This window comes from Lipophrys pholis (assembly GCF_963383615.2).
Source record: "Lipophrys pholis genome assembly, chromosome: 4".
NCBI lineage: Eukaryota > Metazoa > Chordata > Actinopteri > Blenniiformes > Blenniidae > Lipophrys > Lipophrys pholis.
This window is the reverse complement of record NC_137637.1, coordinates 14212292-14238377: the sequence shown is the minus strand read 5'-3', so window position 1 is coordinate 14238377 and position 26086 is coordinate 14212292. Positions and strand designations below refer to the sequence as shown.

Here is a 26086-nt window from a genome sequence, read left to right as displayed (position 1 = left end):
CACGTCAAACAAGAGTGCCGGACCAGCCAAGTGACAGTCATTCTCACACTAACAAAACAATTTGAACGCAGTTAGTTTTTGGACTGTGGAAGAAAGTGAGGAAAAATCCGCACAATGACAGGGTCAACATGTAAACCCCACAGAGGGTGGAGCACATTACCCCCTGAGATTAAATCTCTGCACTGGATCCTCTTCAAAGTCTGACTTCTTGTCTATAAAACTACATCCAGGCCCCCCGAGGTCCTCAGGAAGAGGTTCACTAAATGTTCCCAGAGTCAGAAGAAACAGGGTGAAACAGCTTTTAGTTCCTACGCTCCTCACCTGTTGAACAAACTTCCTGCTGACACACGTCATTTAAAATCAGGCCTCAAAACGCGATTATTCACACAAACTTTAAACTAAACAATAGATTTTACTTATTCTAACAGCCTTATCCTATTCACATTTTCTTAATCACTTTGTTTTGATGAATGGATTTCATGCATAAAGCAGTTTTCCGCTGATTGACCAGTCTGCAAAACACTTTACATTGATAATCACATTCACACACCCATTGGAGGTGGCTGCAATGGAAGGTGCTCAGTCCATCCATTAGGAGTCATTTAGGGATGAGGGTCTTGCTGTATTTCATAATCCTATTTGTGCAAGATTAAGTCTATTGTTTTGCTTAATATATTTATTTTATTCCCCTGTAAAGCACTGTGAATTGTTTTGTGTCAGAACGGAGCTGCATAAATAAAGAAATATGCCTTGCTCAGAATGGCCTGGCTCCAACTTGAACCCACAACCTTCTCACCATAAACAAGTGGGCCTTTTCTTGGTTGTCTTGCCTTTCAATTTTTGTGAACACAAAAACAAACAATCCAACCGAGACCAAACCAAAAAAAAGTTACAATCAGAAAGTAGAAAACGAGAATAACATTTAAAAAAGAAAAAAAGAAAAGTTTCCTGGACGTACAAGACCTTAATTTAAAAAAACGGCAATATGTGAACAATGGAGGCGTAAGAAATGTGATGAATTTTAATGATAAAGAAATATTGTAGGTCACTGTTTTTAGACAAGCTTCTCAACATAGCAAAACTAAAGATGAACCACAATGTCTGTAACGCACTTTGTGCTGCAGATTGTAAGAAAGTGCTTTATAAATAAAGTTTGATGTGATTTGAATAGTTGGCCATAGAAACTAAACGAGTCTGTTTTGCTTCGGGACTTTTCCAGTGATGAATTCCTCCAGTGTGCTCATCAAGGCTTGTACCTGAAAACACTACATTAATATTTAAATAGTTTTTTTTCTTCACGTGTCATTTCTCACCTTGAACTGCACGTTAGGATTCCCACGTCATTTTGTGAACGCTAAAATATAAAGGCCACAATGTGCAGACGACTCGACTAAAACGACAACATCATGTCTGGAAACCCGCAATTTTCTGTGTGAGGATCATGTCAAATTTTGAGATACGTGGCTGAAATGATAAATAACTTCAAGTGAATGACGGCTGGCACACGTTTATTTATTAATTCTTTTGACCATGTATTTATTTAGAATCAAATGTAAAAGATGAAAGTAAAAAAAGTACACCCATAACTCACAGTTCATAATAACATACATTATCTTATGTATAGAGGACTATTATTTTCATGTTAAATTTCCTACATTCAAGTAAAATAAGACATATTAAAGATCTGTTATTACAGCAAAATGCCCCGACTATCAAAAAAAGAAGAAGAAGAAAAAAAAAAAAAGCATCCTTCAGAATGTATACAGGGATGAGTTAAATACTACACCGCTGCCACACTCCTTCCAGAAAATTCATATTATACGTGGAATGATTGTTTTGTACTACATCTTACTTTCATGTACAGGATGACATTTGACACCGGCGGTGTCAAAAAGACGAGAGGCGATATATATAAACCCGTGCCAAATTTAAAAACCAGATTATCTCGGAGGAACGCAGCCGGGGATTGTCAAGGCGCGCACAGCCAGCGAGGAGGTCAGATATGATAATCCGGAACACCAATACTTAAAAAGTCTGAAGCATTTACATTCGCTCGGTTATTTCCAGCGTTTCTTTCTGCGATGCCCGGGGCCGGCTGAGGAGTGGTTCACCGACACAAAGCGATGCTGGCTGCAGCAGCAGCAGCAGCAGCAGCAGCAGCAGCAGCAGCAGCAGCAGCAGCATCTGACAAGACGATTCGAAGCATGTAGTACCACGCGGTGGACGAGAGCCTCCAGGAGACGTGCAGTCGGTCAAAGCGCAGCGCATCTCAAAACATTAGTGTGCAATACCTCGTGTTCGTATATAGTGGATAAGCTTCTCATGCTTATGATTTAAATATTTATCCTACAGTACAGTGAACGATTTAAAGTTTGGATCAAACCAGAGAAATGAACCGAAAGACTAAATATATCATGAACTATCGCTCCAGCATAGATTATATTGACACTGGTCACCGAAGCGTCTCCCTTACCGTCCTGAAGATTTATATGCTTTTAGATACCTGTTCAGAACAGCTTAGTTTGACCACATTTTACCCTCTGGAATAGAAAGTGACACGGTCACTGTCAAGGTCGTACCGCTTTGGCCATGGGGATAAAGGGGAGTGTGTGTGGGAGGAGTCTGTTTCCATGTGTCATCACAAAAACCCTGTTTCTCAAGGCGTTTGGTCGGAGCTTTCATTTTCTTATCATGTTGGCCAGTTTCGGGTTGATGAAGGAGAAGCCAGAGAAGGCGTTCTGGTCCATGGAGTCTATGAGGTTTTTGTCAGCGTGGGAGAGACGCGGCTTCTCGCTCAGGAACTCTCTGTCGAAGTTGCTGCAGTCACTGGGAGATTTCTGTGGACGGCAGGTCAGGGTTCAGAGACAGGTCGAAGTCAGGTTCATCAGTCCGATCTAGGCGAGATTTACACCGTTCAGCCAGTAAAGAATACACCCCTACCACTTTGGGCTTGAAAGGAGGCTCCATCTCTCTCTTCTCCAGGGCGGTCCAGTTGATGGCTTTGAAGAACTGCTGTGCGCGGATGTCTCCGATCACACCCAGTCGGCGAGCCGGATCTCGCTCGAATAACTGAAACGATGACGGGAGACAATTCATTTAATTAGCTCAAACAGCTCTGTGATGCTGTGACACCACTGGACTGGCTGGGCCCATGTGTGAGTGTCGGATCATTTCAGAGAGTAGAATTCTTTCTTTTTTCCACATACGAGTCTTTTGATTAGATTATTTCACAATGTATGTGTCAGGAGTAAGTCCAAATATCGACCTGTTCGAGCAGGGACTTGGACTCCTTCGTGATCCACCGCGGGTAATGAGGGACCTCCGTCCGGATGGATTCAAACAGCTCGTCCTCGTCGTCACCTTGGAAGGGCGACTGGCCAATCAGCATCTCATACACGAGCACGCCGAAAGACCACCAGTCCACTGAGAATGTGTACTTCTGTCCGAGCAGGATCTGAGACAAAAGACAAAATCAAAGGGCGCATGTTATCTGAGGGAAGAAGCTTATTGTTGAACAAGCATCGCAACGGGAGGCTTTAATTGCTGCAACACCTCTCAACAGCCAGTAGGGGGCAGTGTAACTTTAAAGTTTTGCAGTTTGATGAAGAATTTGATAATGAAAAGCACAAAATGTGACTCAAAATGCTCAGAGGCAAACCTCTGGTGCGATGTAGTCCGGTGTGCCACAGAACGTGGTCCCTCTGGTCTCTCCAAACACATTCTCCTTGCACATGCCAAAGTCTGCGATCTTGATGTGCCCGTCTCTGTCCAGCATCACATTGTCCAACTTCAGATCTCTGCAGACAACAATGGAAGGGACAGAGTGAAGCGCTATTCGTCTCCCGGTCTCCTTCATGGCAGGAGTGAGTTGAATAGAGCGCGGACGGTAGTCCAGAGTCGGATTGTTGGGTTGCACCTGTAGATTATTCCTTTTGAATGGAGGAACTGCAGTCCCACAACGATCTCCGCAGAATAAAATCTGAGTGAAGAAAACAACTATTGAACACAGCGTTGCCATGTTGAAAGTAAATACTGCGGATGATGATGTATCCGTGTACTCACGTGGCTCTGCCGATATCGAAGCGGCCTTTGTCTTGGATGTGAAACATCAAGTCGCCTCCATTCAGGTACTCCATCACAAAGAAGAGGTGCTCCTGAGCAAACAACAAACAGAAGAGACAGTAAGACTGTGTGTGTGTGTGTGTGTGTGTGTGTGTGTGTGTGTGTGTGTGTGTGTGTGTGTGTGTGTGTGTGTGTGTGTGTGTGTGTGTGTGTGTGTGTGTGTGTGTGTGTGTGTGTGTGTGACGATAGCAGCTGTTCAGAGTGTGTGTTCCTACTTTAGACTGTAACGTGGCGTAGAGGTGAGTGAGGAAAGGGTTCTCCCAGGCGAGCGCCAGGACTCTCTTCTCCACCATGGTGCACTCCACGTCATCGTCCATGAGAACGACGTCCTTCTTCAGGACCTTCACAGCAAAGTATTGACTCTTGCCCTTGAGCTCCGCCAGCAGCACCTGCAGAGTCAGAGTTGCATTATAGGTGTGCTCACAGCAGCTTCTCGGAGTCCGTGCACCTCTGAGCTCAGGAACGACTCCACGCTACACCTGCATGAAGATGATCTGATCTCAGACACTCGACGTCTCGGTTCCCCTCAAACGACTTTCATTAAATGCTGCTTTTTCTCTCTGGTGAACGATGAACTAAACTCTTTTGTCGTCCGAAAACGATGACTGGGTCCTACGGCAGCGTGACGGAGGTCATCTCAAAGGCAGAGGTGTGGGTGTATTGATCAGGTAAGGTACTAAGGTTAAATCCAGCTCCTGAGGGAAAAACTGAAAACTGAAAATGACACCTTTAAGAGCTTAGTTCAGATTTTAATGTTTCAAACATGTCTTTTCTTTGAGTAATGATTCATTTGAATAAAACTATAGTAACATGCTGATTTTAGTCTCTCTCTCTCTCTCTCTCTCTCTCTCTAGGCTCCTTGCAGTTCTCACGAAATGACATAATTTTTCATTTACATTTAATTTAGTTGCATAGCCAATTTTTCAGAGGGATTCTTATCTTGTAATTGAAGGTGAATATTGCTGTACTTTAATAAAATAATGTTTTAATATATTGTTGGCTGAAATATAATCCAAAACCAAAAAGAAAGTTTAAGAGGAAAGTAAGCTTTAATTAAATGAGGCAAAAAAGCATTTTTTGAGCAAGTAAAATTTCTTTTTACTTGCCTTTTTAAATGACATGTTTTACACCAAGTCTGGAGGACTCAAAAGGGCCTGTATAGTTCTGTGCTGAAGCGAAATCTCAGTAGAACTCCAAATGGCAGTGTATTTCCGCTTTTTGCTGTGACAGCTACATTCATTCATTCATTCATTTTCTTCCGCTTATCCGTTTCCGGGGGTGACAGTCTGAGCACTGTCACCCAGATCACAATGCACCATTTAAGAACCTTCCTGCAGGTGGCGCCCGGCGTGGGACACGCACCCACTACCCTGAGATTGTGAGTCTCATGCTCTACCAACTGAGCTAGCTACACATACTCATAAATCACTGCTGCTTTTGATTTGGGGTCTATTAATTCCATAAATACAACATAAACTTCAGCTCTAGTATATAATAAGCAGAGTTATCTATCGTCTAAGGTCAGCAATGTGTTGCGGCCCGAAACAAATTTTATTAGGTGGATGAGCTCTTTTGAACATCCCCCCCCCCCCCCCCCCCCCCCGATAAAAGGTAAAGATATGGACTTATGATAACAGATTCTTTCATATTTCACTACTATTTCCAAGCTCACATCCAGACCTTCATGTTTATACGACAGTAAGATAAATGTGATTTCTTTTTTTATACGTGTAACATCACTGGCTTCGTTGCGTGTCGATGTGGATATACTGACTTCCACTTCATAATGGAAGTCAGGGAAAAAGCTTCAAACACATGGATCAAAGGACACACCTTGCCAAAGCTGCCTTTGCCCAGCACCTTGTGCCACACCAGTTGGTCGAGGGAGAGGCGCACCCGGGGAGGCATGGTTGGGGTCGGGGTTTCGCTCACAGCCTTGCTATTGTCCTGTGCTGCAAAGTCAACGTTTGCACATTTTGAGTAAATTGATATGCAAATCTGCATGCAGCCAGTCATGCAAAATAATGCGGTGAACAATCAGATCCAATCAAATCCACTTGACAGAGACTGAACAACTCAGCGCTACGATGTCTCACCATTAGGGTCGGTTATGGCATTTCTGGCATCTTGGTAGATTCCAACATCTGGTCCCATGGAGTCATCATTCTTCTTCATGGATTTCTAGTCAAGGAAAAAAAAAAGGAATGAATTATACTGGATATTCATAAAGAGAAGGTTTTATTTTTTTCCCTTAAATGCAAAAAAAAAAAAATTGTGACTGTGCAAACCTGGGAGACTTGAGACAGAGCCTCTGCCAGCAGTTTCTGGTTGATCCCACACAGATTGGCCACTTTAGTTCGACAGTTACTGTGTACGTTCATGCCACAGTCTGGTTAGCCATTTTGAGAGAGAGAGAGAGAGAGAGAGAGAGAGAGAGAGAGAGGTGTCAGTGGCACACGTGGCAGATGCAGGTAAACGTGAAAACCAAAGACTCATCAGATTCACCTTCACATTTGAGGCCCTGCTTGTAGAGACCCCACAGCAGACTGCCACAGTGGTCACAGAACGTCGGGCTCTTGTAGTTGTAGGACTTGAAGCGATGCGGCATGTCAATCTTGAAACGCTCTTTCTGGAACTAAAAGGAGAAGAATCCAAATATATAGAACTCACACAAATCCGATATTGAGAATTTATTACTGACAGCCGAGGCCTATCTTTTCGCATCAGTATTTACTTGAACAGAAGAATAAAGAGCCATGACCTGAAAATATTGGATCATTTAATGATTAATAAACACCTCAGTACATCATTCATAACATACAGCAGAGAGTAACCAGATAATATAAAGTCATTATTGAGCCCCCGATTGGGAAATAAAATACACGTAATAAGCATAGCGAACAGTGAAGTGAAATTCCCTTTAAGTCTGATGTGAGGTGAACGCTTACATTAATACTGGAGAAGGTTTCACTCACCATAGTGTCACGGCTGTTGGCCGCTGTTCCGGTGCATTTGCCGATGATCATGTCGATGCATTTTTTGTGGATGGCAGCATTGCATTCTGGTAGGGAAAACAATCATCAAATATCATTTTGGCAGGGACACGAGTGATTAAGTTAGGTAAAAAATGATCAACAGAACACAAGTACTCACGTCTGCACTTGTAACCTTGCTTGTTCAGGCCCCTACAGGAGAGAAAGAGTCCAACGGAATATTTCACAATGATACAGTATTAATCGTAGAGTATGTCCAATTTCATTAGTCAATTTAAATAAGGTGAACGATAAACCAACTGTTATTATGTCTTGTTTATCCAGCATGTAACAGAAAATGAAGCCAGTATAAACTCAAGGACTAAGACTAGAAATAAACTGTATGACAATAACTCCCCACTGCCGCTTTAAGCATAAAAATTAACTTCTTAAATTCTAATTAACGCTACAGTAAAACTGCTGTGTGTAATCAATGGCTTTAAATCTCTGAGGAACAACATTCTTCTGCTATCCTTCAAATACACTGCAAGATTGAAACTGGCAACACCAAAAAACACTCCGATGACAAGTGGCTACAGGGTGTAAAACACACTCGCGCAGACTAAAGCAAACCTTAGATTTCCTCTGGCCAGCACCACACGGGACTGATAACACAACAGTTTGGGGAGATAGCAGAGCAGCCGCGCTCACAGATTAGCGCTGCTGATACAGTGGGAACACAACACTACGGCCTTGTGGGATTTCCCTCAACACTGACTCATTCTCACAATAGCACTTCTGCAATTGTTCCCTCCTTTTCTAACCTTGCCCACCTATTCTGCCCCTCCGAACTGATCCATGTAGTAGAACCACTAATTGATTGTTTGGTGAACACAGTCAGTGGGATGGACTTTCTTTTTTGTTTCATTTGGCACCCAAAGCACTTACAAGTGGCCGACGACGCAAATAGTGTGGAATTATCGAAGCTTTGCCAGCGGGCACATTAATAAAATCACAATGCTGTAATGAACATGTGGAAAAACAAGCAGACAGGCAAATTAGCCGTTTCTGGGTAAGTCATGACCAAACAGCACTGTGAAAGCATTGCGGTGACAGTGGTCGTGCTGTGGAAGCCGGGCGTTGGAGTCTCACCAGACGAACTCCCTGCAGACGGAGCAGAAGGTGGGCTGGTGGAAGAAGGTGGCGGTGAATTCGTGGTTCTTGATGCAATGAACCCTGGGCTGCTTGAAAGCTCCTCTCCTCCTGTTGATGGTCAAGACTCCTTCTGCAGGAGGGGCCTTCACTGGTGTTTTCAAAGAAATCAATGCACAAATCAAATTACTGCATTTCCACTCAAATATACAGACTACAATAGAAACCCAAAATCACTTTAAATTGATTTGGCGGAATAAATCGAAGTGACATCAGGCATTCAGTGAAGTGCCAGCCAAGTCAAGTCTTTTTAAACCCAATGAGCCATTTTTAATCATGTAATCCTTCATATAAATATTACGAAGACCCTCAAATAATGTCAGAGAGATATTAGATTCTGTATTTCCGTGTACAGCATATTGAAACCCTTCAGCATGGAGGAGGTGAGTTACAGACCTGAGTGACAGTGTCAGAGGAAAAATGTGAAAGTGGGGCTTCCGTTGGAGCAGTGGAGACACAATTCTCCAAAAGTGCTTTTGTTTATTGGATGTAAAACTTGCAAATGTCCTCAAGTGATTGACAAACTATTATACAACACATACTATACTTATGTCAAAAATATTCCTTTCACATTTTCGTACAAGCTACAATTAATTTGGCACAGATGAAAAGATAAATGAGTAATAAATGACATTGACTAATGCTCCTCTTTCACATGAATTGATGCAGTTGAAAAGGGTTTGGGTCAGGTCGGCAGAAAGAGGCATGAGAAAGGTAAACAAAGAGAAACATTACAGGGGATTTGGGTGGCGGGGGGGGTGGTGATTAAAGACAATTATAAAAGGTTGAACCTTTACAACTAATAGACATGAGAAACTGGCAAGAGTGATGAGGTGAGGGAGATAAACTAATTTCCATTAGTCAGCCATTCTACTGGCAGATGTTCATGTTTGGACAGTGCTTCAGTGAGCCCAGCCAAGAAAGTGGGAGGGAGGGAGAGACGGACAGACCGATAGCATTAAGGGCTGTTCACTTATGCCTAAAAATACCCTGGGCTGCTTTTCAGGAAACCTGTGGAGCGTGTAGGAGGGAGTTGATGGAATATGGAGCTCTTTCGTAATGATGGCCCCCCCACCGTATGCCACCTCTCCGACCCGGAACGGTAAACCCCGGACGTGTTACGCCCACACAGAAACTCCGATCACAGAGAGACCAGTTTGGAAATCTCACCCTGGACCCCTTTGTGTCGACACAGTGGGCTGGCTTCCCTCCCTGAGCAACCAATCCCTCCTTCAAACAGCTAAACTCAGACTGAAAATATTCTTGAAGCCCAATAAAAATATTAATACGAGACTGAACCCAAGCTGTTAACGTCAGCTAATCTGTGCTGCTATTTTAACACATTGAGGTGGCGTCTTAATACAAAACAATGATTTTGTGGTAAATAAATAAAGAATAAATGAATAATGCAGTGCATGTTTGATTTACTCAAATCCTACTGAACTCCATGTATAAATATATAATAACAGTCCCAGAGGAGCCGGTAACATAATATACGCTACAGGGCCTCGCCTCCAGAGAGCCGCAGAGCTCAACATGACATGAAACCAGCGTGCAGTTTCACCTTTGACAGTCTAATGTGAACAGATAATCAAGGTGCAACTGGTCCAAAGAACATTGGACTGCACAAATGTGTTAATAAAGTATGACGCAGAACATAGTGTTGAAATGGCATCACTACCAGCAGAGGGCAGTATAAATCCACCCACAGTCACCTGTGAGATACATGTAACAGTGAGAGGAGCAGAAAAAGGAGGGGGGTGGGGGGAACTCTCGACCTCTGAGGTCAGCAGTGTATCGGCTTTCATGCATAATACCAATCCCTGGTGGTCTAGTGGTTAGGATTCGGCGCTCTCACCGCCGCGGCCCGGGTTCGATTCCCGGTCAGGGAACTACTGTTTTTAAAAGCCCTGTGAACATGTTTTCCTAATTACTTACTTAAAGCAACAGGGTCCTGTGAGATAACACAACTTACTGTGAAAGTTGAAGTATTTTTTGTTATTTCAGCTGCTCTTGTCTCTGCTCTTCTTTCACACGTGAAACTGACTAAGCCTCAAATAAAAAGAGGCTTCAATATGACCAAATCATTCCCACACCATCAAGACCATAATGATAACAATATTCAAATCTTGTTTTAAAATTGTACATGGAGGCTCTCTCTGGGAAAGTAGTGAAATACTAAAGCTCTTGGCTCTTAGAAGGCTTTTATTAAGGATGCACCGATATCACACGTACAAATATTAACCTTTAGCTACTTGCCGATACCGACTACTGATACGAGAACTTATTAAATACCATGAAGTCTAATTCAGACCCCAAAACAATGTGCGGAGGCGATGCGTCGCCACAAAACACCTCCTAACTGCCTTATGCGTACTGTAGATTACAGACCGTAGGGACTGAGCTTGCTGTGCCGCCACACACCCAAGCTCACTGTTAATGAGTGTATCAGTCATACTTTAATCACGTGCAGCATGACTGCTGTGTTGTTGTATGAAATATCATTTGCCTCCTCTTCATAATTTGGCAGATCATAATTTACTGTCATCCTTACATTTGTCATTTTTATTGATAATAAAGAATCTCCAAACTGCTCACATCACTCGTACTTATTTTACAAGTACTCGGACCCTATACTCAAAACTGGTATTGGTGCATCCCTACTTTCTATTGATAAGAGAATTACCTGAATCTTCATTCTCCAGGAAAAACTGCACAGCCATCTGCACCCTCCCTGAAGGAATCAGGTCCAGCCAGAACTCGGCACGTCCAGCGGTTTTAGACTTCTTGCAGCGTTCCGCCAGCACAGACACGCCCACTGTGGCCTTGGCCAATGACTCTTTGGCGCCCTCTTGCTGCATAAGGACGACTTCTAAGACTCGGCCCTCATGGATGTGAGCGTCAAAAGTGGACTTCCAAGCAGGATATAAGGTGGGCTTCTTCTGAAGTAGGGTCTTTCCTCGCTCTGTCAAAGAACATTCAGGTCATGATTGAAAGCAATGTCACGTGTTGCCACAATAAAATCACAGACAGAGTTTCAATGGCTACGGCACAACTTTCCTGCAGCAGCTGGAGAGTCTGATTGCTTGTGGACTTTTCAGTCCAGCAGATGTTGAATGTTAAAGTAATCAAACCCATGATGTCTGCTGTCGGTAGTTATTGCACCACTTCTCTGTGCACGTGGAATTATAGTTGCACATGTGCGTCCGAACATACCTGTGCTGACAGACTCTTTCATCTTCACGGCACAGATGGGAGGGTCGGACAGCGGAGTCAGCGCACCCATCTCATGAGCATTGATGGAGATACGTAGGAAGGGCGCCATGGCGACACTGGCCTAGGCCTCCTTGAAAAGGGACACAAAGAGACCATTAAGACATTTTCATTTTTTACGTTTGGTCATTATGTGCTTGCTTGGCTCAAAGATTGAACTTAAAACAAGAAGGAAGAGGATTTGGCACAAACAGCAACTTCAGATGGGATCTAACAGGAAGTAGAAGTTTCATTTCAACTCCACAGTTTGTGAAGAACAAGCCTGTAATGACAGCGGGGGGAAACAGAGAGGCAATACATGAATAAAAGCTATTCTCCACTAAAGAGATTTAATAACTGTGGTGGTGACAAATTTAAACCTTTAAAATGTACTTGAGTAAACTGATATGTTCTGATACGGCAAGAAAGGTAAACTGCACAGCTGGCAAAAAAGGCTATTACACGTACATAGATAATTGGTTCAATATAGTTTCAGAAATCTTTGAAATGGAAAAACTAACACTATATCTGAGACTGGACAGGACAGGACAGGATTTGAAAGAAAATGGGGAAAATTGAAACATTTTGTAAATAAAAAAAATAGAAAGGGAAGGGAGAACAAAGGGGAGAAAAGTGAATCAATAAGGAAAGAGGAATTCTATATAAACATCTTGTGCAAAAATTGTAGAAATGAGTTGATCAGGCTCCCAGGCATGTCGTGCTTATTGTGTGTGTGTGTGTGTGTGTGTGTGTGTGTGTGTGTGTGTGTGTGTGTGTGTGTGTGTGTGTGTGTGTGTGTGTTTCTGGTTCACTTTAGGTGACCTTATCTCTGTGTCAGCCCACCATTACAAATGCCACGACAGTAACTATTACTCTAAACCATGATTGTGTGACCCATTAGAGTGTACACGATGTTGACGGGCACCTTCTGTTTGTTCAGTTTAGAAAACAAATAAAAAAAATTAAAAAAAGAATGGTAAACTCCAGACTTTGGAAAGTCTGAAACTGAAACAGAAAACACAGTTTTCAAAAAAAAAAAAAAGAAAAGATTTCCACATGTTCTGCAGACTTCCTCTCAGAGTGCTTGTGGTGGACTTCGAACAGTCTGTCCTGAGTCATATTTAACACAGCCGATACAAACCTGCTATCAGGTCTGTCGTTTGCATCTTGATTGATTAAACAATAAAGTTTGTTCTTATACTATTAGTAGCAATTCATCTTGGTCTGGAGTTTCTGTGGGATCCAGGTGGTGCCTTTTTCCCCAGTATGATTATTTCCTTTTAATTCCTCAGATGAAAAAATTATTAAAGGAATTATGTGGATGGTGAAACTATTAACACATCTATTATCACAGACACCTTATTACTTTTAAACAGAATTACGTTTGAAGGCAAATTAAAGAAAAGCTTTAGTGCAAAACTACAACAGTTATGACACTTAGAGAATACATATCAAAACAAGACACAGAAAGTTTACAGACTCCGAAGCATGAGAAGAGTTTTATTTCTCATGAATCCCAACAGATAACAAAACATCAGAATGTAAAGAAAAAAATCTGAATCTTTCACATTCAACCCAAAACGACAGAATTTTTTCAGCAAATAAAAACACGTCAAAGAAAACTTGTAAAAATGTTCTTAGTCAGCAGCTCAGAGGACTCATATTTTAGCTCCTATCAGACCATGGGAGACAGTGTGCGGTCATTTATTAACTATTTTATTGTATTAACAATCACCGCAAAACAAACAGGGACATTTTCAGAGTTTAACTCTATGGGTTAATCTTCATCTAAAGAAACTGCTCTAATACCTAATAAACCTCATGTGTGAGGCTGTTTAACTCCAGAGGGTCACACACACATTAGGCTACATACTAATTCCCAAAGCAGCAGCGAAATCCTCCAAGAATTTCTACATCCAACTTGTTGTTCATTAGTCAGAGCTCGTATTGCTTTAGTCTCTTATTGCATTACCATAATCTTGGCTTAATAGTAATATTAGAGAGACAGTGTGTCAATGGTTTGAAAACAAAAACACAACAGTGCCTCGTGAGCTGCAGTTACATGATGCAACATTTCCAAACAGTAACTGCAAAATATTTCAACTCTCTTTGCTTCTAAATAATTCACCGACCCAAGGAGTGTTTTGTCTACAGACGTGTTGCTCTTGCAGCTTGTTGAATGTCACGCAGCATCGTGTTTATAAGTGACTGAACAGGTATGTGATATATGTACCTGCACGCTGCCCCGGCCCATAAAAGAAACACAAGGTGCTATTTTAAACTCCAGATGGATGTAGATCCCCTCTTTAGTGCGCTTGCAGTGGTGACAGTGATTGCATGAATTTTTATGAGAGCACACATTACTGGTTTAAGCCTTTTCCCACAGCACCTGCAATCAAGAATCAACCGTCTGTTAGTCAAAAGAGAAGATTTCCGCATTATGAGCAGGTTATCAGCAAATATTATGTCTCACATGTAAATCTTTGTCTTCGTAAAAATATACGGGGTTTGAAATGTTGTTTTTTTTGAGAGCCCTAACACTCACACACACACACACACACACACACACACACACACACACACACACACACACACACACACACACACACACACACACACACACACACACACACACACACACACACACACACACACACACACACACACACACACACACACACACACACACACACACACACAATCTGTAGAGTGTAGGAGGCAGTGATATCCTGATGCGACAGACCTCTGGTCTGTAGCTGGATTCAAATCCTAAACAAACATTCTGAGTGAGAAGGTGAATCGCTAACTGAGCCCCAACAGATTTAAAAAGCCAGAAGTTATTCAGTAACATACATAGCAGTGCCGTTCAAACGTTTCAGGCAGCTGAAATCTTTATATTCTTCGCCATCATATAACAGCAGAACAGTGATGTAAAGACTCCGACACATGAGACTGTGTCAAATTATTGGGGCATCATTATCATGCTTTCACTAACTGTACAGACACAGAAAGATACAAACATGCTCAGGAACGTGTGACCAACTTCATGTAGGCCGATACCTGCCCATTTTTAAAGTTTGCTTCCAGTTCTTTCCTGTACTGTACTGATGCATTTTCTTCTGTTCACGCACATTACATAGAAAAGAGAGCCTTGTTTCCCTGGAGGGAGTGGAAAAAATGAGCACATGCAACCAGGGAAGGGGCGGGTAGAGAATAAGAGCTGGAGAGGGAAAGTAAAAGAGCAGAGGCCAGTTTTGCGTTCACTGCATTTAGCTGCAATATTCTTGGCATCCAGTGACACAGATAGTGTTTATCTACATGTACCAATTTGTATCTTTAAGCTTAGTCTCAAGTTAAGTCTTTGCACAAGACTTCTAAAGCCAAGACACAAACCTGCTGTGTTTCTGTTACCTTCGTGTAAGAATATTCTGAAAATGCCTCTTCACAATGGAGGAAGTACGGAATGTAAAAAGCGGGAGAACAAGACGCATGGCAAGAAATGCCAATAAAGATCATTTGACTTGACAAGAAGAAGTTGTCATATGATCCATGAAGAAGTTTAATAAACCATATTCTCATGAACCAGTTGTGTTGAACATGGAAGGTGGTTTGCATCGTGGATAACAAGCATTAGCGTGAGTGAAATCAAGTAATTTCTTGCATTTCTAGATACAGTTCTATCCACAAACATGGTTTCGATTGCAGGGAGACCGTCTTAAATGAAAGGAGCTTCTCTCCTTCTCTCGCCTCCACACATCGCCATCATGTCCCTCTCTCCTGTAGTTTGTGCTCTTTCCCCTTTGTCTCCTCTTTCTGCAGAACCTCTGACCGTGGACATTGAAGTTTGTGACCTGTGCATCCTGCCCCCATTAAACCCGCAGTGTGTGGACAAGCTGTTGTCAACTTGTTTGTAGTTCTCTCCCCTACCCTTTTCTCTCTTTCTATTCCCAGACCCCAATCAGTGCAGCAGAAAGCATTACCTCTGATTCTGATCTGCTGGAGGTTTCTTCTGAGTTTTTCCTCTCTACTGTCACCTAAGCTTGCTCACGTTGGATTGTTGGGTTTTATTCTGTTAAAGTGCCATAAGACGCTACTAACTTGTTATACAACTTTTAAAAAAATATATATTTCTTTTATGTTTCATGATATTTTGCATCAATAACCCCCCAAAAACTGGTAAAATGTTGTTGTTTTTTATTTCATTTAAAAACATGCAATGATTCATGCTGAGTATATAGAGATATTTATCTAAAACGTAGATCCCATCAGAAAGTATTCATATTTGTTTTCAGTAAAATGAGGGGAAACGTTTGGAAGTGTCATCATGCCATCATTTTACTGGTAGCGTATCCTGTGATGAGAAGGGAAGCAAAAGAACCCGCTTTCAACACATGTTGAAACGAAGACAAACATGGATGTTTGTGTACTAAGAACAGACCAGATCATGAAAGCCACGCTCAGCAGCAACTCAATGGTTTGGTATGCACTGAATCAGTGGAGATGTCTCTTATTGGAAGCAGTCATCCAGCAGGTAGAGCCGGTTGGAGAGCTTCTGTGTCTGTCACCGGCAGGTTTCAACAAAGACAATTACCAAGAATAGCAGAAGTTAAGTGACAGACAAGAGTCACAGTGCCGTGTTAGTCTTCTGAGTCACGAATAACTGTGAACATTGCTGCTCGTAAGCAGCTCAGGTGGTAAAACCAAGGCTCATTCAGCAGAACAATGAAAAGGAAATCAGATGCTGGGTTAACCCTGGGCAAAATGCTGGCCAACAATTCGTTGCATAATTACAAGAAAGGCTTGTTGTCACCGAAACGTGGATATTTTGTCTGTGTGAACATTGCTGAATTCAAGCAATACAAAAACCCCTGGCTTTTAGGAGAGTGCAGCCAGACAGTGTTCCTACACATACAGACAGCAACTAATTTGTTTTTTTAGGAGACAGACAGAAACAGTTATGTCAAGTTCCTGACCTGAGCCTAATAATTTTCTTACATTCTCAACCCCAAAAGAAACAAGCAATAATTGAGTGTTGCAGTAGTGCTAACCTTTAGGAATATCAGCTCTATGCATCAGCTGAGGTCTATCACAGATTTCAGTTGCGCCAAACAGTTCAACGAAGTTAACGATGAGTTGCCTATTAACGTGCTGCCCGTTTAAAAGGGAGTATACATGAGCCACTCTACTGCATTGCTTATGTGATTGTACTAATGACCTCAAATTTTGGCTCATTGAAGAAAACAAGTTCTGGTCAATTTTAAGAATTCTGGTTTACTGAACAAAATCAAAACTGGCCTCTGATCAAAAGTGATGTTAAAAACTGAACTACCCTAATTCAGGTACAGTAAGAATGGGATGCATACAGGTGAGCAACTGTTAAGATTTTACATTTTGAGAGAATATTTAGGTAAACAGTATGCCAGGCGCCACCTTCCCGTGGGCTCACCACCTGCAGGAAGGTTCTTAATCGGTGCTATGTGATCTGGGCGACAGCGACCCGGAAATGGATGGATGGATGGATGGTGCTATTCATGTAGCACCAGCACTTTGATGCTTATGATGCTCAAGCCATGGAGAGAAATGTACTTACACTAGGTTTACCGAGAAAGCCTGAGCTCTTTCAGCAAAACAACCCAAAGCATACACCCAGCAGCACAAACACTGGTTAAACATGGAAATAAACACGAGTTTTGAGCTACATCTAAAATCTGCCAACGCATAAGGTTGTCTTCCTACAAATTTATTGTATTCGTTTCGAGATAGCCCTCTTAACATGATGGTGCCCATGGTAACCACGGACAAACAGTGTTGACCTGACAATATTTCATTCTGGGACACAACTCGCCTGGAGCGGATGCACAAGTTTGGCTCCATGTACTGTCAAGGTCAGTCCTTCTCATGACTCAAACAGAATAAACAATTGGTTTGTAGTTTGAAGCAGCACACAAATACAGCAAAAACGCACAAGAGGTCGCACCATCTTATCTACAAAAGACAATCCGTATGTTCAAGTGAAATAGTTGGGTTTTTCTCTGTAAAAGTTCCTTCAAATAAAACTGTATTTCATATAAACCTTTTTCTTGTTGACATGTCAAACTGACTTCAGATGAATGCATAGTTAATAATAATACATGACTCAACTACATTAAGTCATCAAATATTACAGACTAGCATTTCTGCATAGTTATCTGCTATGAGGAACAACATGGCTCAGCTAAATGGAATGGGAGCTTCATCAATACTTTCAGTTTTACCTACACAGGTCATCGAGTGCACAGAGAACAGTCAAATTCAGGCTTCGGTTTTGCCTCGTCACAATTTGACATGGTTGATGAATTTTGCCACTCAGGGAAATATGATTCATACTTTTCTTATCTGCTTGAGTTTTTTTGTACTTTTGCACGTTACCTCAATCCTCATGAGGTAATCATGGTTCACCTAAAGAGAACAGAGCCATGGGTACTTCCACCACAACAGGCAAAGTAAGGAGGGAATAATCTCTTTATGTAATATGGATTAGTTAAAAAAAAAAAAAAAAAAAAAACTTTCCAAAATTGGCCTTGAACTCCTCTGATCTCCCACCTCAACACCATTTGATCGGACTGAGGTGTGATTTCTCGTTGAGAAAGAGCAGGTGCAACGGGGATGTTTGAACTAATGTCTGCCGCAGCGACTGAGGACAGAAAACCTCCTGAAGCCATGAAAACTGGTCTGACACAAACTTATATAAAGACTTAAGATGGTTCCAGGAACAGGTCACTTGTTTTAAAAACTATTTGAAAAGACAGTATGAAACAAAGTCACTGTCACTGAGCACCCTGAAGGCACAGGTGTCATGGAATGTCGCACAAGCCACAGCGTGAGAATGCAATGTTAACATCTTGATTCTACCCTGGAGGACATCTGGCATATGTCTAGATTAATTTCCGTCAACAATATCAGGAAATATAACTTAAAGGAATGATAATCTGCCATGGGACTGCACTGCACGTTTCCTGTCCTTCCAGTTTGATTGTCTTCAACAGTTACAGTAAGACGCCATGATGTAAAAACACTATGACAGAAAAAGAGAAGAGGTGAAACACTGAACAAACAAAAAAAAAAAGCAGACGTATGACAGCGTTGTTAGACTGAGCTGGATCATTCAGTGGTCTCACATAATGAAGCTGAGCAAACACGCTGAAAACATTTATTATAACCTTGCACGAGCACGGGTGGAGTCAAACCGAACGCCAATAACCTGGTGTGTGTGTGTGTGTGTGTGTGTGTGTGTGTGTGTGTGTGTGTGTGTGTGTGTGTGTGTGTGTGTGTGTGTGTGTGTGTGTGTGTGTGTGTGTGTGTATAAACATCTCCTGTTTCTTGAGACTGCACTGTGTGTTTGCTGAAAGAACAAGTCTTAACATTAGAAATTAAACGGTCCAAACAGAAAACATCCCTTGTTATAACTGTGATACTGGCTCTTTATGTAATACCCCACTAGTAGTGTGCAGCAAGATTGCATCACACTTTGTGTTGAATAGAAAATCTAAAACATATATGTAAAGATCTGTAAGACGTCATCAAACCAATGACTTTTGAGGAGTTTGAGGTTCAATATCTTGTTGAAGGACATGTTAAAGCACCGACAGGGTTAACCCACCTAAATCATCGACTTTGAGATTGGAAATGATCCCACTCCTCTGTCTGAGCTACTGCCACTCTTGTCTGATTAACAATATGTCAACTATACTTCCTGAAAACGGAACTGTTATAAATGTTCATGGAAGTGTTCTGCCTATGTTGCTTGGTACTGAACCAGAAGTGACTGTAGAGAAAAAAACTTGGGAACAGAAAAAAAATCAGTATTGTTATTGGTGAAAAGGGCAGCTTGTTACAAAGACTTAATGATATATCACATATATAAATGCTGAAAGCAATGCTATGTGTTGTGTGGGAATGTAACAAAAATTGATTTGAGAAACCCATAAAGACAGAAATCCCACAACGTCATTTGAGTGCAGCCAGAAGAACCAACTTCATCATGAAAAACTCAACTCAAACATAAGACAGCAGCTGTCCTCAGTCTATTCAATCAAATCAAGATTTATTGTCATTTGGCTGGACATACAACAACACTTTAACGTCCCATAAGGCTAAAGACGATAATATAATCGAGAGTACAACCTGGACAGTCCCTCAGAGAACAAGAAACAAAAAAGACAGAGACAGATAATCATCCCACTCGGCCATTTACACGCACCAATTAACGCACAGGAACAACATGCAAATCTTTACTAAAAGGCCTAAAATGAAATGAGTGTCTTCTGCCTGCGTGGTAAGAGTACTAACTATTACACCACTGTCTATATCAGAGAATATTAAGTTGGTTTCTTTCCTCAGCAACTCTATTGTGATGTTTCCGTCTATCCTCATAATTACGTCGAGGCTTGGGGGGGGGGGGGGACTTAATTCAGCCAAGTTAAACTGAGCTGAATTAAGCGGCGCTCAGTTATACAACAATTTATGTGGCATTTCCAGTCATTCACTGGTTTCCTAGCAACCCGGGGCAATATAAAATTGGAGAAAACTGAAAGCGTTTGCTCAAGATTCTTCGCACACCATCACCTTGTGAGTGTGGGGTTACCATAGTCTCCTGACACCAATAATTCAACTTTTGGCTCAGCGGGCCTTATGACCTCTTGCCAATTGCTCAAACTTATATAATTAAATATAACTTTCTAAGTAAAGACCACCATACAAACAGTCCCAAAATCTAAAGCTGGTCGAGACACTTTTGCTTTTTCAATAAAGAAATAGATCCATATTGATCTGCGTTGAGCTAAATTTACGGCTCGGCCATTTTTAGCATTCCATGTTTTTAATGTGGCCCGGGTGGAAACTATAATTGCCCACCCCGAGAGGAACTTTGCTACTCACAGTTTGTCGCACTGATTAAAAATAACAAAAATAATTATGTAATTCTTACAAAACTTTGCTTAATCCATAGGTTTTTTACTGAGACATAGTGGCTTGTAATATTGCCGCATTAACACGGTCTGGAAGGCACTTGCCCCAACACATGCACATCCGCCTACGAGTACACACACACACACACACACACACACACACACACACACACACACACACACACACACACACACACACACACACACACACACACACACACACACACACACACACACACACACACACACACACACAGACACACAGACACACACACACACACACACACACACACACACACACTAATAACTTTGAACAAAGCAGCCTTTAATGAATTTCACTTGAGACGGCTTGGCTTGAAAGAATGAATGCGTTCCTTTCTTCCACCAGCCCTTTCCAATTCATACACACTTTCACAGGTAATGTCAACAGATGCAACACTAAAACACACAATGTTCAAATATCTGCCTTTCTTCCTTTCACTTGGCTTTTGCACACGCACACGCGCGCACACACACACACACACACACACACACACACACACACACACACACACACACACACACACACACACACACACACACACACACACACACACACACACACACACACACACACACACACACACACACACACACACACACACACAAATTAGGACAGGAAAGAAAAGTGAGCAAGAGAGTTTGATGAGATGAAGGGAGCTGATGTTTCTGCTTCAAGATCAGAGTTTTACAACTCGGTGTTGGGATATATTTAATCCAGTGATGCATGGTATTACCATTTTATTTTGTACCTTGAAATGCAATCTAATGTTAATGCAACAACTTGTTAAGATTGCCAGTACACAAACTTTACTGTAACTGTTTCCTCTTTTCAGGTTCTTTCTTTCTCCCTCGTTTCTGAGTACCACTAAGCTGTTTGGCAGGACGTCAAACCTGTTACACCAGCATGGAATGAGTCCCGCCTCTGTGTGTGTGTGTGTGTGTGTGTGTGTGTGTGTGTGTGTGTGTGTGTGTGTGTGTGTGTGTGTGTGTGTGTGTGTGTGTGCCATTCACTCAGCCTGGCCTTTCGTGGTCAAGATAGCTGCACCAGAGTGTGTGGAAAACACAAATAGCTTCTTGCTTTTGCTTCTTCCGCTTCTTCTATGTGTGTGCGTGCGTGTGTGTGAACCCAAACTTTTTTTTTTTCAAAGTACAGTATACAGGGACTTGTCTTCCACAAACAGCTTGTGTCATTAAAGGAAATCCATCACATTTTGATGTGTTGACATGAGGAAGTTAGAAGGTCAAAGTTAGAGTTTGGTTAAAAGAAGGGTAACTTATTACGCAAATAGCAGCTGTCGTTGTAAGTTTGTTGTATATCTCCAAAGAATGAATTTAATCCAATTTAATGTCCCTGGAAGGTAATGAAAATACAAGAAGGTATTTAATACCGTTGTGAGGAGCTAAAACGTATTAAATTTTTTTTTTCATCACATCCCTACAAAAATGAATAGAGTTTCTATGTCAAGACATGATTTAAGGTTAAATTAAGGTTCGGGGCTGGCAGGTAGTAGTCATTATTGAGATGACTGTAAGTCTGTAGGAAACGAAATGACACAAGTGAGTGCAATGTCCCCGGAAGACAATGTATACACAATGCATGCGTGCGTGTGTGTGTGTGTGTGTGTGTGTGTGTGTGTGTGTGTGCGTGCGTGCGTGCGTGCGTGCGTGCGTGCGTGCGTGCGTGCGTGCGTGCGTGCGTGCGTGCGTGCGTGCGTGCGTGCGTGCGTGCGTGTGTGTGTGTGTTCTCTCCAGTGTGCATTAACAGTGGTGTCCATTTCTGCCCCTCTCACAGTTTATAAAGGCTTAGTTAAGTCAGACGAAAAAGCATCTGAGCAAGTGGAGCCAAGGAGGAAACCATGTTGAGGCAGAGAGAAGAGAAAAAAAGAGAGAGAAAGACCAAGGACAAGTGTTGAGCCAAACTATTATCATTATCCAGAGCTGACTGTGTCTATTTGTGCCAAATGATTGTTAATGTGTTAATGTGTGGACTTTAGTGTTGAGGTTTGCCAAAAAAAAAAAAAGATTAAATAAGCAAATTAAAAGAAGTTGTGCTTGAGGCATCTGAACACAGATAGAAGACAAAGAATACACACCTTTTAATTTATTGTGCTGTGCATTTGACTCACAGTTGGTGATTAGTGACAGTTTAATGACTTTAGAATTGAAGTATATCCAGCTCTTCTGCGTTGCATAGTGTATAAAAGTGATATCAATCTAGATGCTGTCACGATGACATGGGCTCATGATGTGTATGTGTGTTGTACTAGAGAGAGATCAGAGCTGCAGAGGCAGCTGCTCACTCAGCAGATGTCCCCACTGTGTCCTCCAAGCATCTCACGATGCCGCAAGCCAATATTGACACACCAGTGACTGCAGGCAGATAATATTACATGTGCTCACAAAGCTGTGCTGCCTTCAGAAAATAACAACAGGATACACAGTCTCGCCGCAAAATTGTGCAGTAGAGTGTGACACAAGACTTTTGCAAGCAGTGCAAGGAGATTTGGAAAAACGCCGTGATGTGTTTAGAACACCTGGAGAGCTGACAAGCCATGAGTGCCGACCGAGTGAGGCCGAGCTGTTTACAGTCACAACAATGCGGGCTAATCTTCACCACCAAGACTTGTTTCAAATCAAGCACTACCATCAAATAACTCCCGCGCCGTCTCTTTTCACCTTTTTCAGATGTAGGTTAAGAGTGAGCAAACAATTTGTTATCAATAAATATGTGAGAGGAGGATGACTAACATATGTTTCCATTGCCTCAGCTTGAGTGCAATAAAGGGGAAGAACCTTTGAGACGTCAGATTGGTGGACTTTAGTCTCTGCTGAGTGTTACGCGGTCTGCCAGTATCTGTTCATCAAGTGTACTGACTTTGTCACAACGGCCCACGGCATCATCTGTCAATCCACACCAGAGCCCCTGACACGCATCCCGAGATTCACTGGACGTCCTGTAACACCGACCGCAACTCAGCAAAGAATAAAGAAACTGCAATGTTTTGACTGATGATTCGTCACAGTGACTACAGCCTGTTTTATCAACAACACTATCGTCCTACCCACATCGATGACAATACGGCCGAGTTTTAGTAGGACGAGACATACAACATGCACATTTGTGAGGTGGAAGTAAGAAATTACAAACAAGCACATCACAGTAGTTGGGTAGTCAGTTGTTGTGATACTTGTACTATAATGGTATAGTTTGAACTCATAATTAGGTATAATTTACATCATGTAACCTATTTCATGACTTCAATCATAATTCTAGCAAACAGGTTTGTTGACAACTTGTATTAAAAAATGTTTATCGCATTTCTGCAGTGAATAAAGTTTAACAAGAATAAATTCCTGCTTTATATAAACATTTCTTTAAGTTTTCATAAACTTGAATGTATTTATTGTCGACAAGTATAAATTATGCACTAAAGTACCAACTACATTTCCAGTGCGCTCTCCACCTCTGTATATTTGGCATTAATCCAACTAATATTCCCTACAGGAGAGATTGAGGAGATTATGTTCGACTTAATTTAAACCCTTTCACTTAGCTTTTGGAGTAAGGGAAATCCCAACACTGAAAATATGTGATTCAAGAATTTATTTTGATACCTGGAGGGATTATATGAATTCCTGTGTAGTTGAATGAATTGAAACAGGCTGTTGCCATGGTTAGGAGTCCTTTCTGGAGGTATTGAGAGAGAGAGGGGGGGGGGGGGGGGGGGTTAGTCAGTGTAGGAATTAGACAAAGTGAAGTTTTGTTCGCGGATGTGAAATACTAAAACAAGTTTTTTGTTTGTTTGTTTTGTTACGTTTCTTGCGTAACGGACACAAAGTAAAACTGAGATTTTCCGCGACAGCAGCAACACTGGACTCTCACTGTGACTGCACCGAGTCAGAGGCGACACACGAGTCAGAGCAAACGGGCAAAGTGTAAACAGGCAAGCGAGCCCGGCTCCTGTCAAAGCGCCGAGCTCAAGTTCGTCCCAGTAAGTTCAAGTCGAAGCTGTGACTTACCCGCCTTTCGCCGAGATGCAAAGTGTCGCGTGAGCCGCGAGTTCGGACGAGGCAGCAGGAAGGGGTGTCACTGGAAATGGTGGCGTTTCCCCGAGGTTTGACTTCTGAAGCTCGGGTGGCTTTTGAGGAAGTGCAGCGGCGAACTGCTGATCATTCAGACTGCCTCTGCTCTGCGGGCCGCCGCGCGACTGCACGCACCCACCAGGCAACTGCCGAAAGCCAGCGCGTGACGTCACGCAGGTGGATTCCCGCAGACACGCGCGCGCGCGCGCGCACGCACAGCGTGTTTTCAGTAAACATATTACTCATGAAGTAAAGGGGGTTTGTGCTTAGCTTTCCTCTCTCATTTATTTACATGTGAAACTCAACACTTGCAGGACTGGACGGGCAGCCTGATGTTTTACTAAAGAAACCGGCATGTTTGAGGAGAACGTGGTGCAGCAGAATAAAGCTGGGCTTTATCCTCCATACTGCAGCTCACTGACTCATAACACAAGTTCTCGAAGTATGAGGAGGAGGAGGAGGAAGAACACAACAAAAACTTATCTTATTGTAACTTATTGTGATTCATAACCAACAAGTTAGGTGATACAATGTTTGGTTTAATAGAAAAAGTAATAGTTTATACTCCTTTATTATCAAATCTATCAATTCATTGTCCTAGTTTAAGAACATGTTAGTAATGAAAGGCAAAACAAAGATGAGAAATAGACGATAAGTTCTGCAGTTGTAGATCTCTCTGGTTAAAATGTAATTTTTTTCCAAACTAAACAAGCCAACCACTTACTACGGAAATACTTGTACTCAAATGTAACACAGCATCTTACTCGATAACAAGCAAATCAATCAATCAAACATTCATTTATACAGCCCTTTACAACACTCAAGGTGACCAAAGTGTTTCACAGTAAAAATGACAAAGAAAATAATTAAAAGTGAGCATGAGTAAAAACATACCAACCACAGTAAAATCAAATCAAATCAAAATAAAAAAGAATAACATAAAATAACATAAAATGTCACCATGTTACTGTGTCTACAGCCAGTCTAGATAAATAAGTTTTGAGCCTAGATTTGAAGAGGCCAAAGTTGCAGAAGGAGCATATTTCAGGGGGCAGTTTATTCCAGAGTCTGGGGGCAGCAAACTGAGAAAGCCCGAAGTGCCATTATGCTGAATGGAAGATGGATGGAAACAAAAAAAACTCATTGGCTATTAAATGTTTGACAGTGAATTTAGATTTTGGGAATACTCAGTTCAATTATATTACATTGCATTGGTTGTGCTTAAGTGTGTAAAATGATACACTTGTGAAAAGTGTGTGGTCAAATACCCAGGTGATCTTCATCTGTTTCCGTGCTTGTCTGGTTGAAGAGAGCAGGGTTTATTGGACTGTACCATTTCTATACTGGCCCAGCCCACTGCACCGCCACACCCCCATTCCTCTCAGCCTACACAAAGCACATTGATCCACGTGCTGCTGAGTCATCAGCTCCCACCCACCAAAACTGTATGACTATAAG

General features: G+C 41.9%; 1 protein-coding gene across 4 annotated transcripts; it reads right to left on the bottom strand.

Annotated features, from left to right (window-relative positions):
- Window positions 1–1483: 1483 nt before the first annotated feature.
- LOC308108680 (protein kinase C delta type-like) lies at window positions 1484–25929 on the bottom strand. Of its 4 annotated transcripts, XM_080461826.1 has the most exons (18): window positions 24566–24776; window positions 24161–24233; window positions 11523–11652; window positions 10993–11271; window positions 8247–8397; window positions 7276–7307; window positions 7098–7183; window positions 6628–6757; window positions 6411–6511; window positions 6219–6303; window positions 5956–6074; window positions 4338–4511; window positions 4063–4154; window positions 3917–3979; window positions 3659–3797; window positions 3266–3454; window positions 2941–3069; window positions 1484–2837 (listed from the first exon to the last, which is right to left on the bottom strand). In XM_080461826.1, exons 3-18 carry the CDS (start codon window positions 11629–11631, stop codon window positions 2679–2681), a joined length of 2037 nt encoding a protein of 678 aa, XP_080317952.1. In that variant the 5' UTR covers window positions 11632–11652; window positions 24161–24233; window positions 24566–24776; the 3' UTR covers window positions 1484–2678. The 4 variants fall into 4 exon arrangements, with proteins under 4 accessions (XP_080317952.1, XP_080317953.1, XP_080317951.1 ...); XM_080461827.1 differs by lacking the exons at window positions 24161–24233; window positions 24566–24776 and adding an exon at window positions 25897–25929; XM_080461825.1 differs by lacking the exon at window positions 24161–24233 and having other exon boundaries at window positions 24566–24786.
- Window positions 25930–26086: the final 157 nt, after the last annotated feature.

Bases quoted from the DNA above. Each gene is read 5' to 3' on its own strand.
- LOC308108680 (XM_080461827.1), bottom strand. From the start codon at position 11,631: ATGGCGCCCTTCCTACGTATCTCCATCAATGCTCATGAGATGGGTGCG. The intron at 7,184-7,275 runs GTGAGTACTTGT...TTTCCCTACCAG, and splicing joins GCAAGGTTACAAGTGCAGAC to AATGCAATGCTGCCATCCAC. The intron at 2,838-2,940 runs GTAGGGGTGTAT...TGCCGTCCACAG, and splicing joins CTCCTTTCAAGCCCAAAGTG to AAATCTCCCAGTGACTGCAG.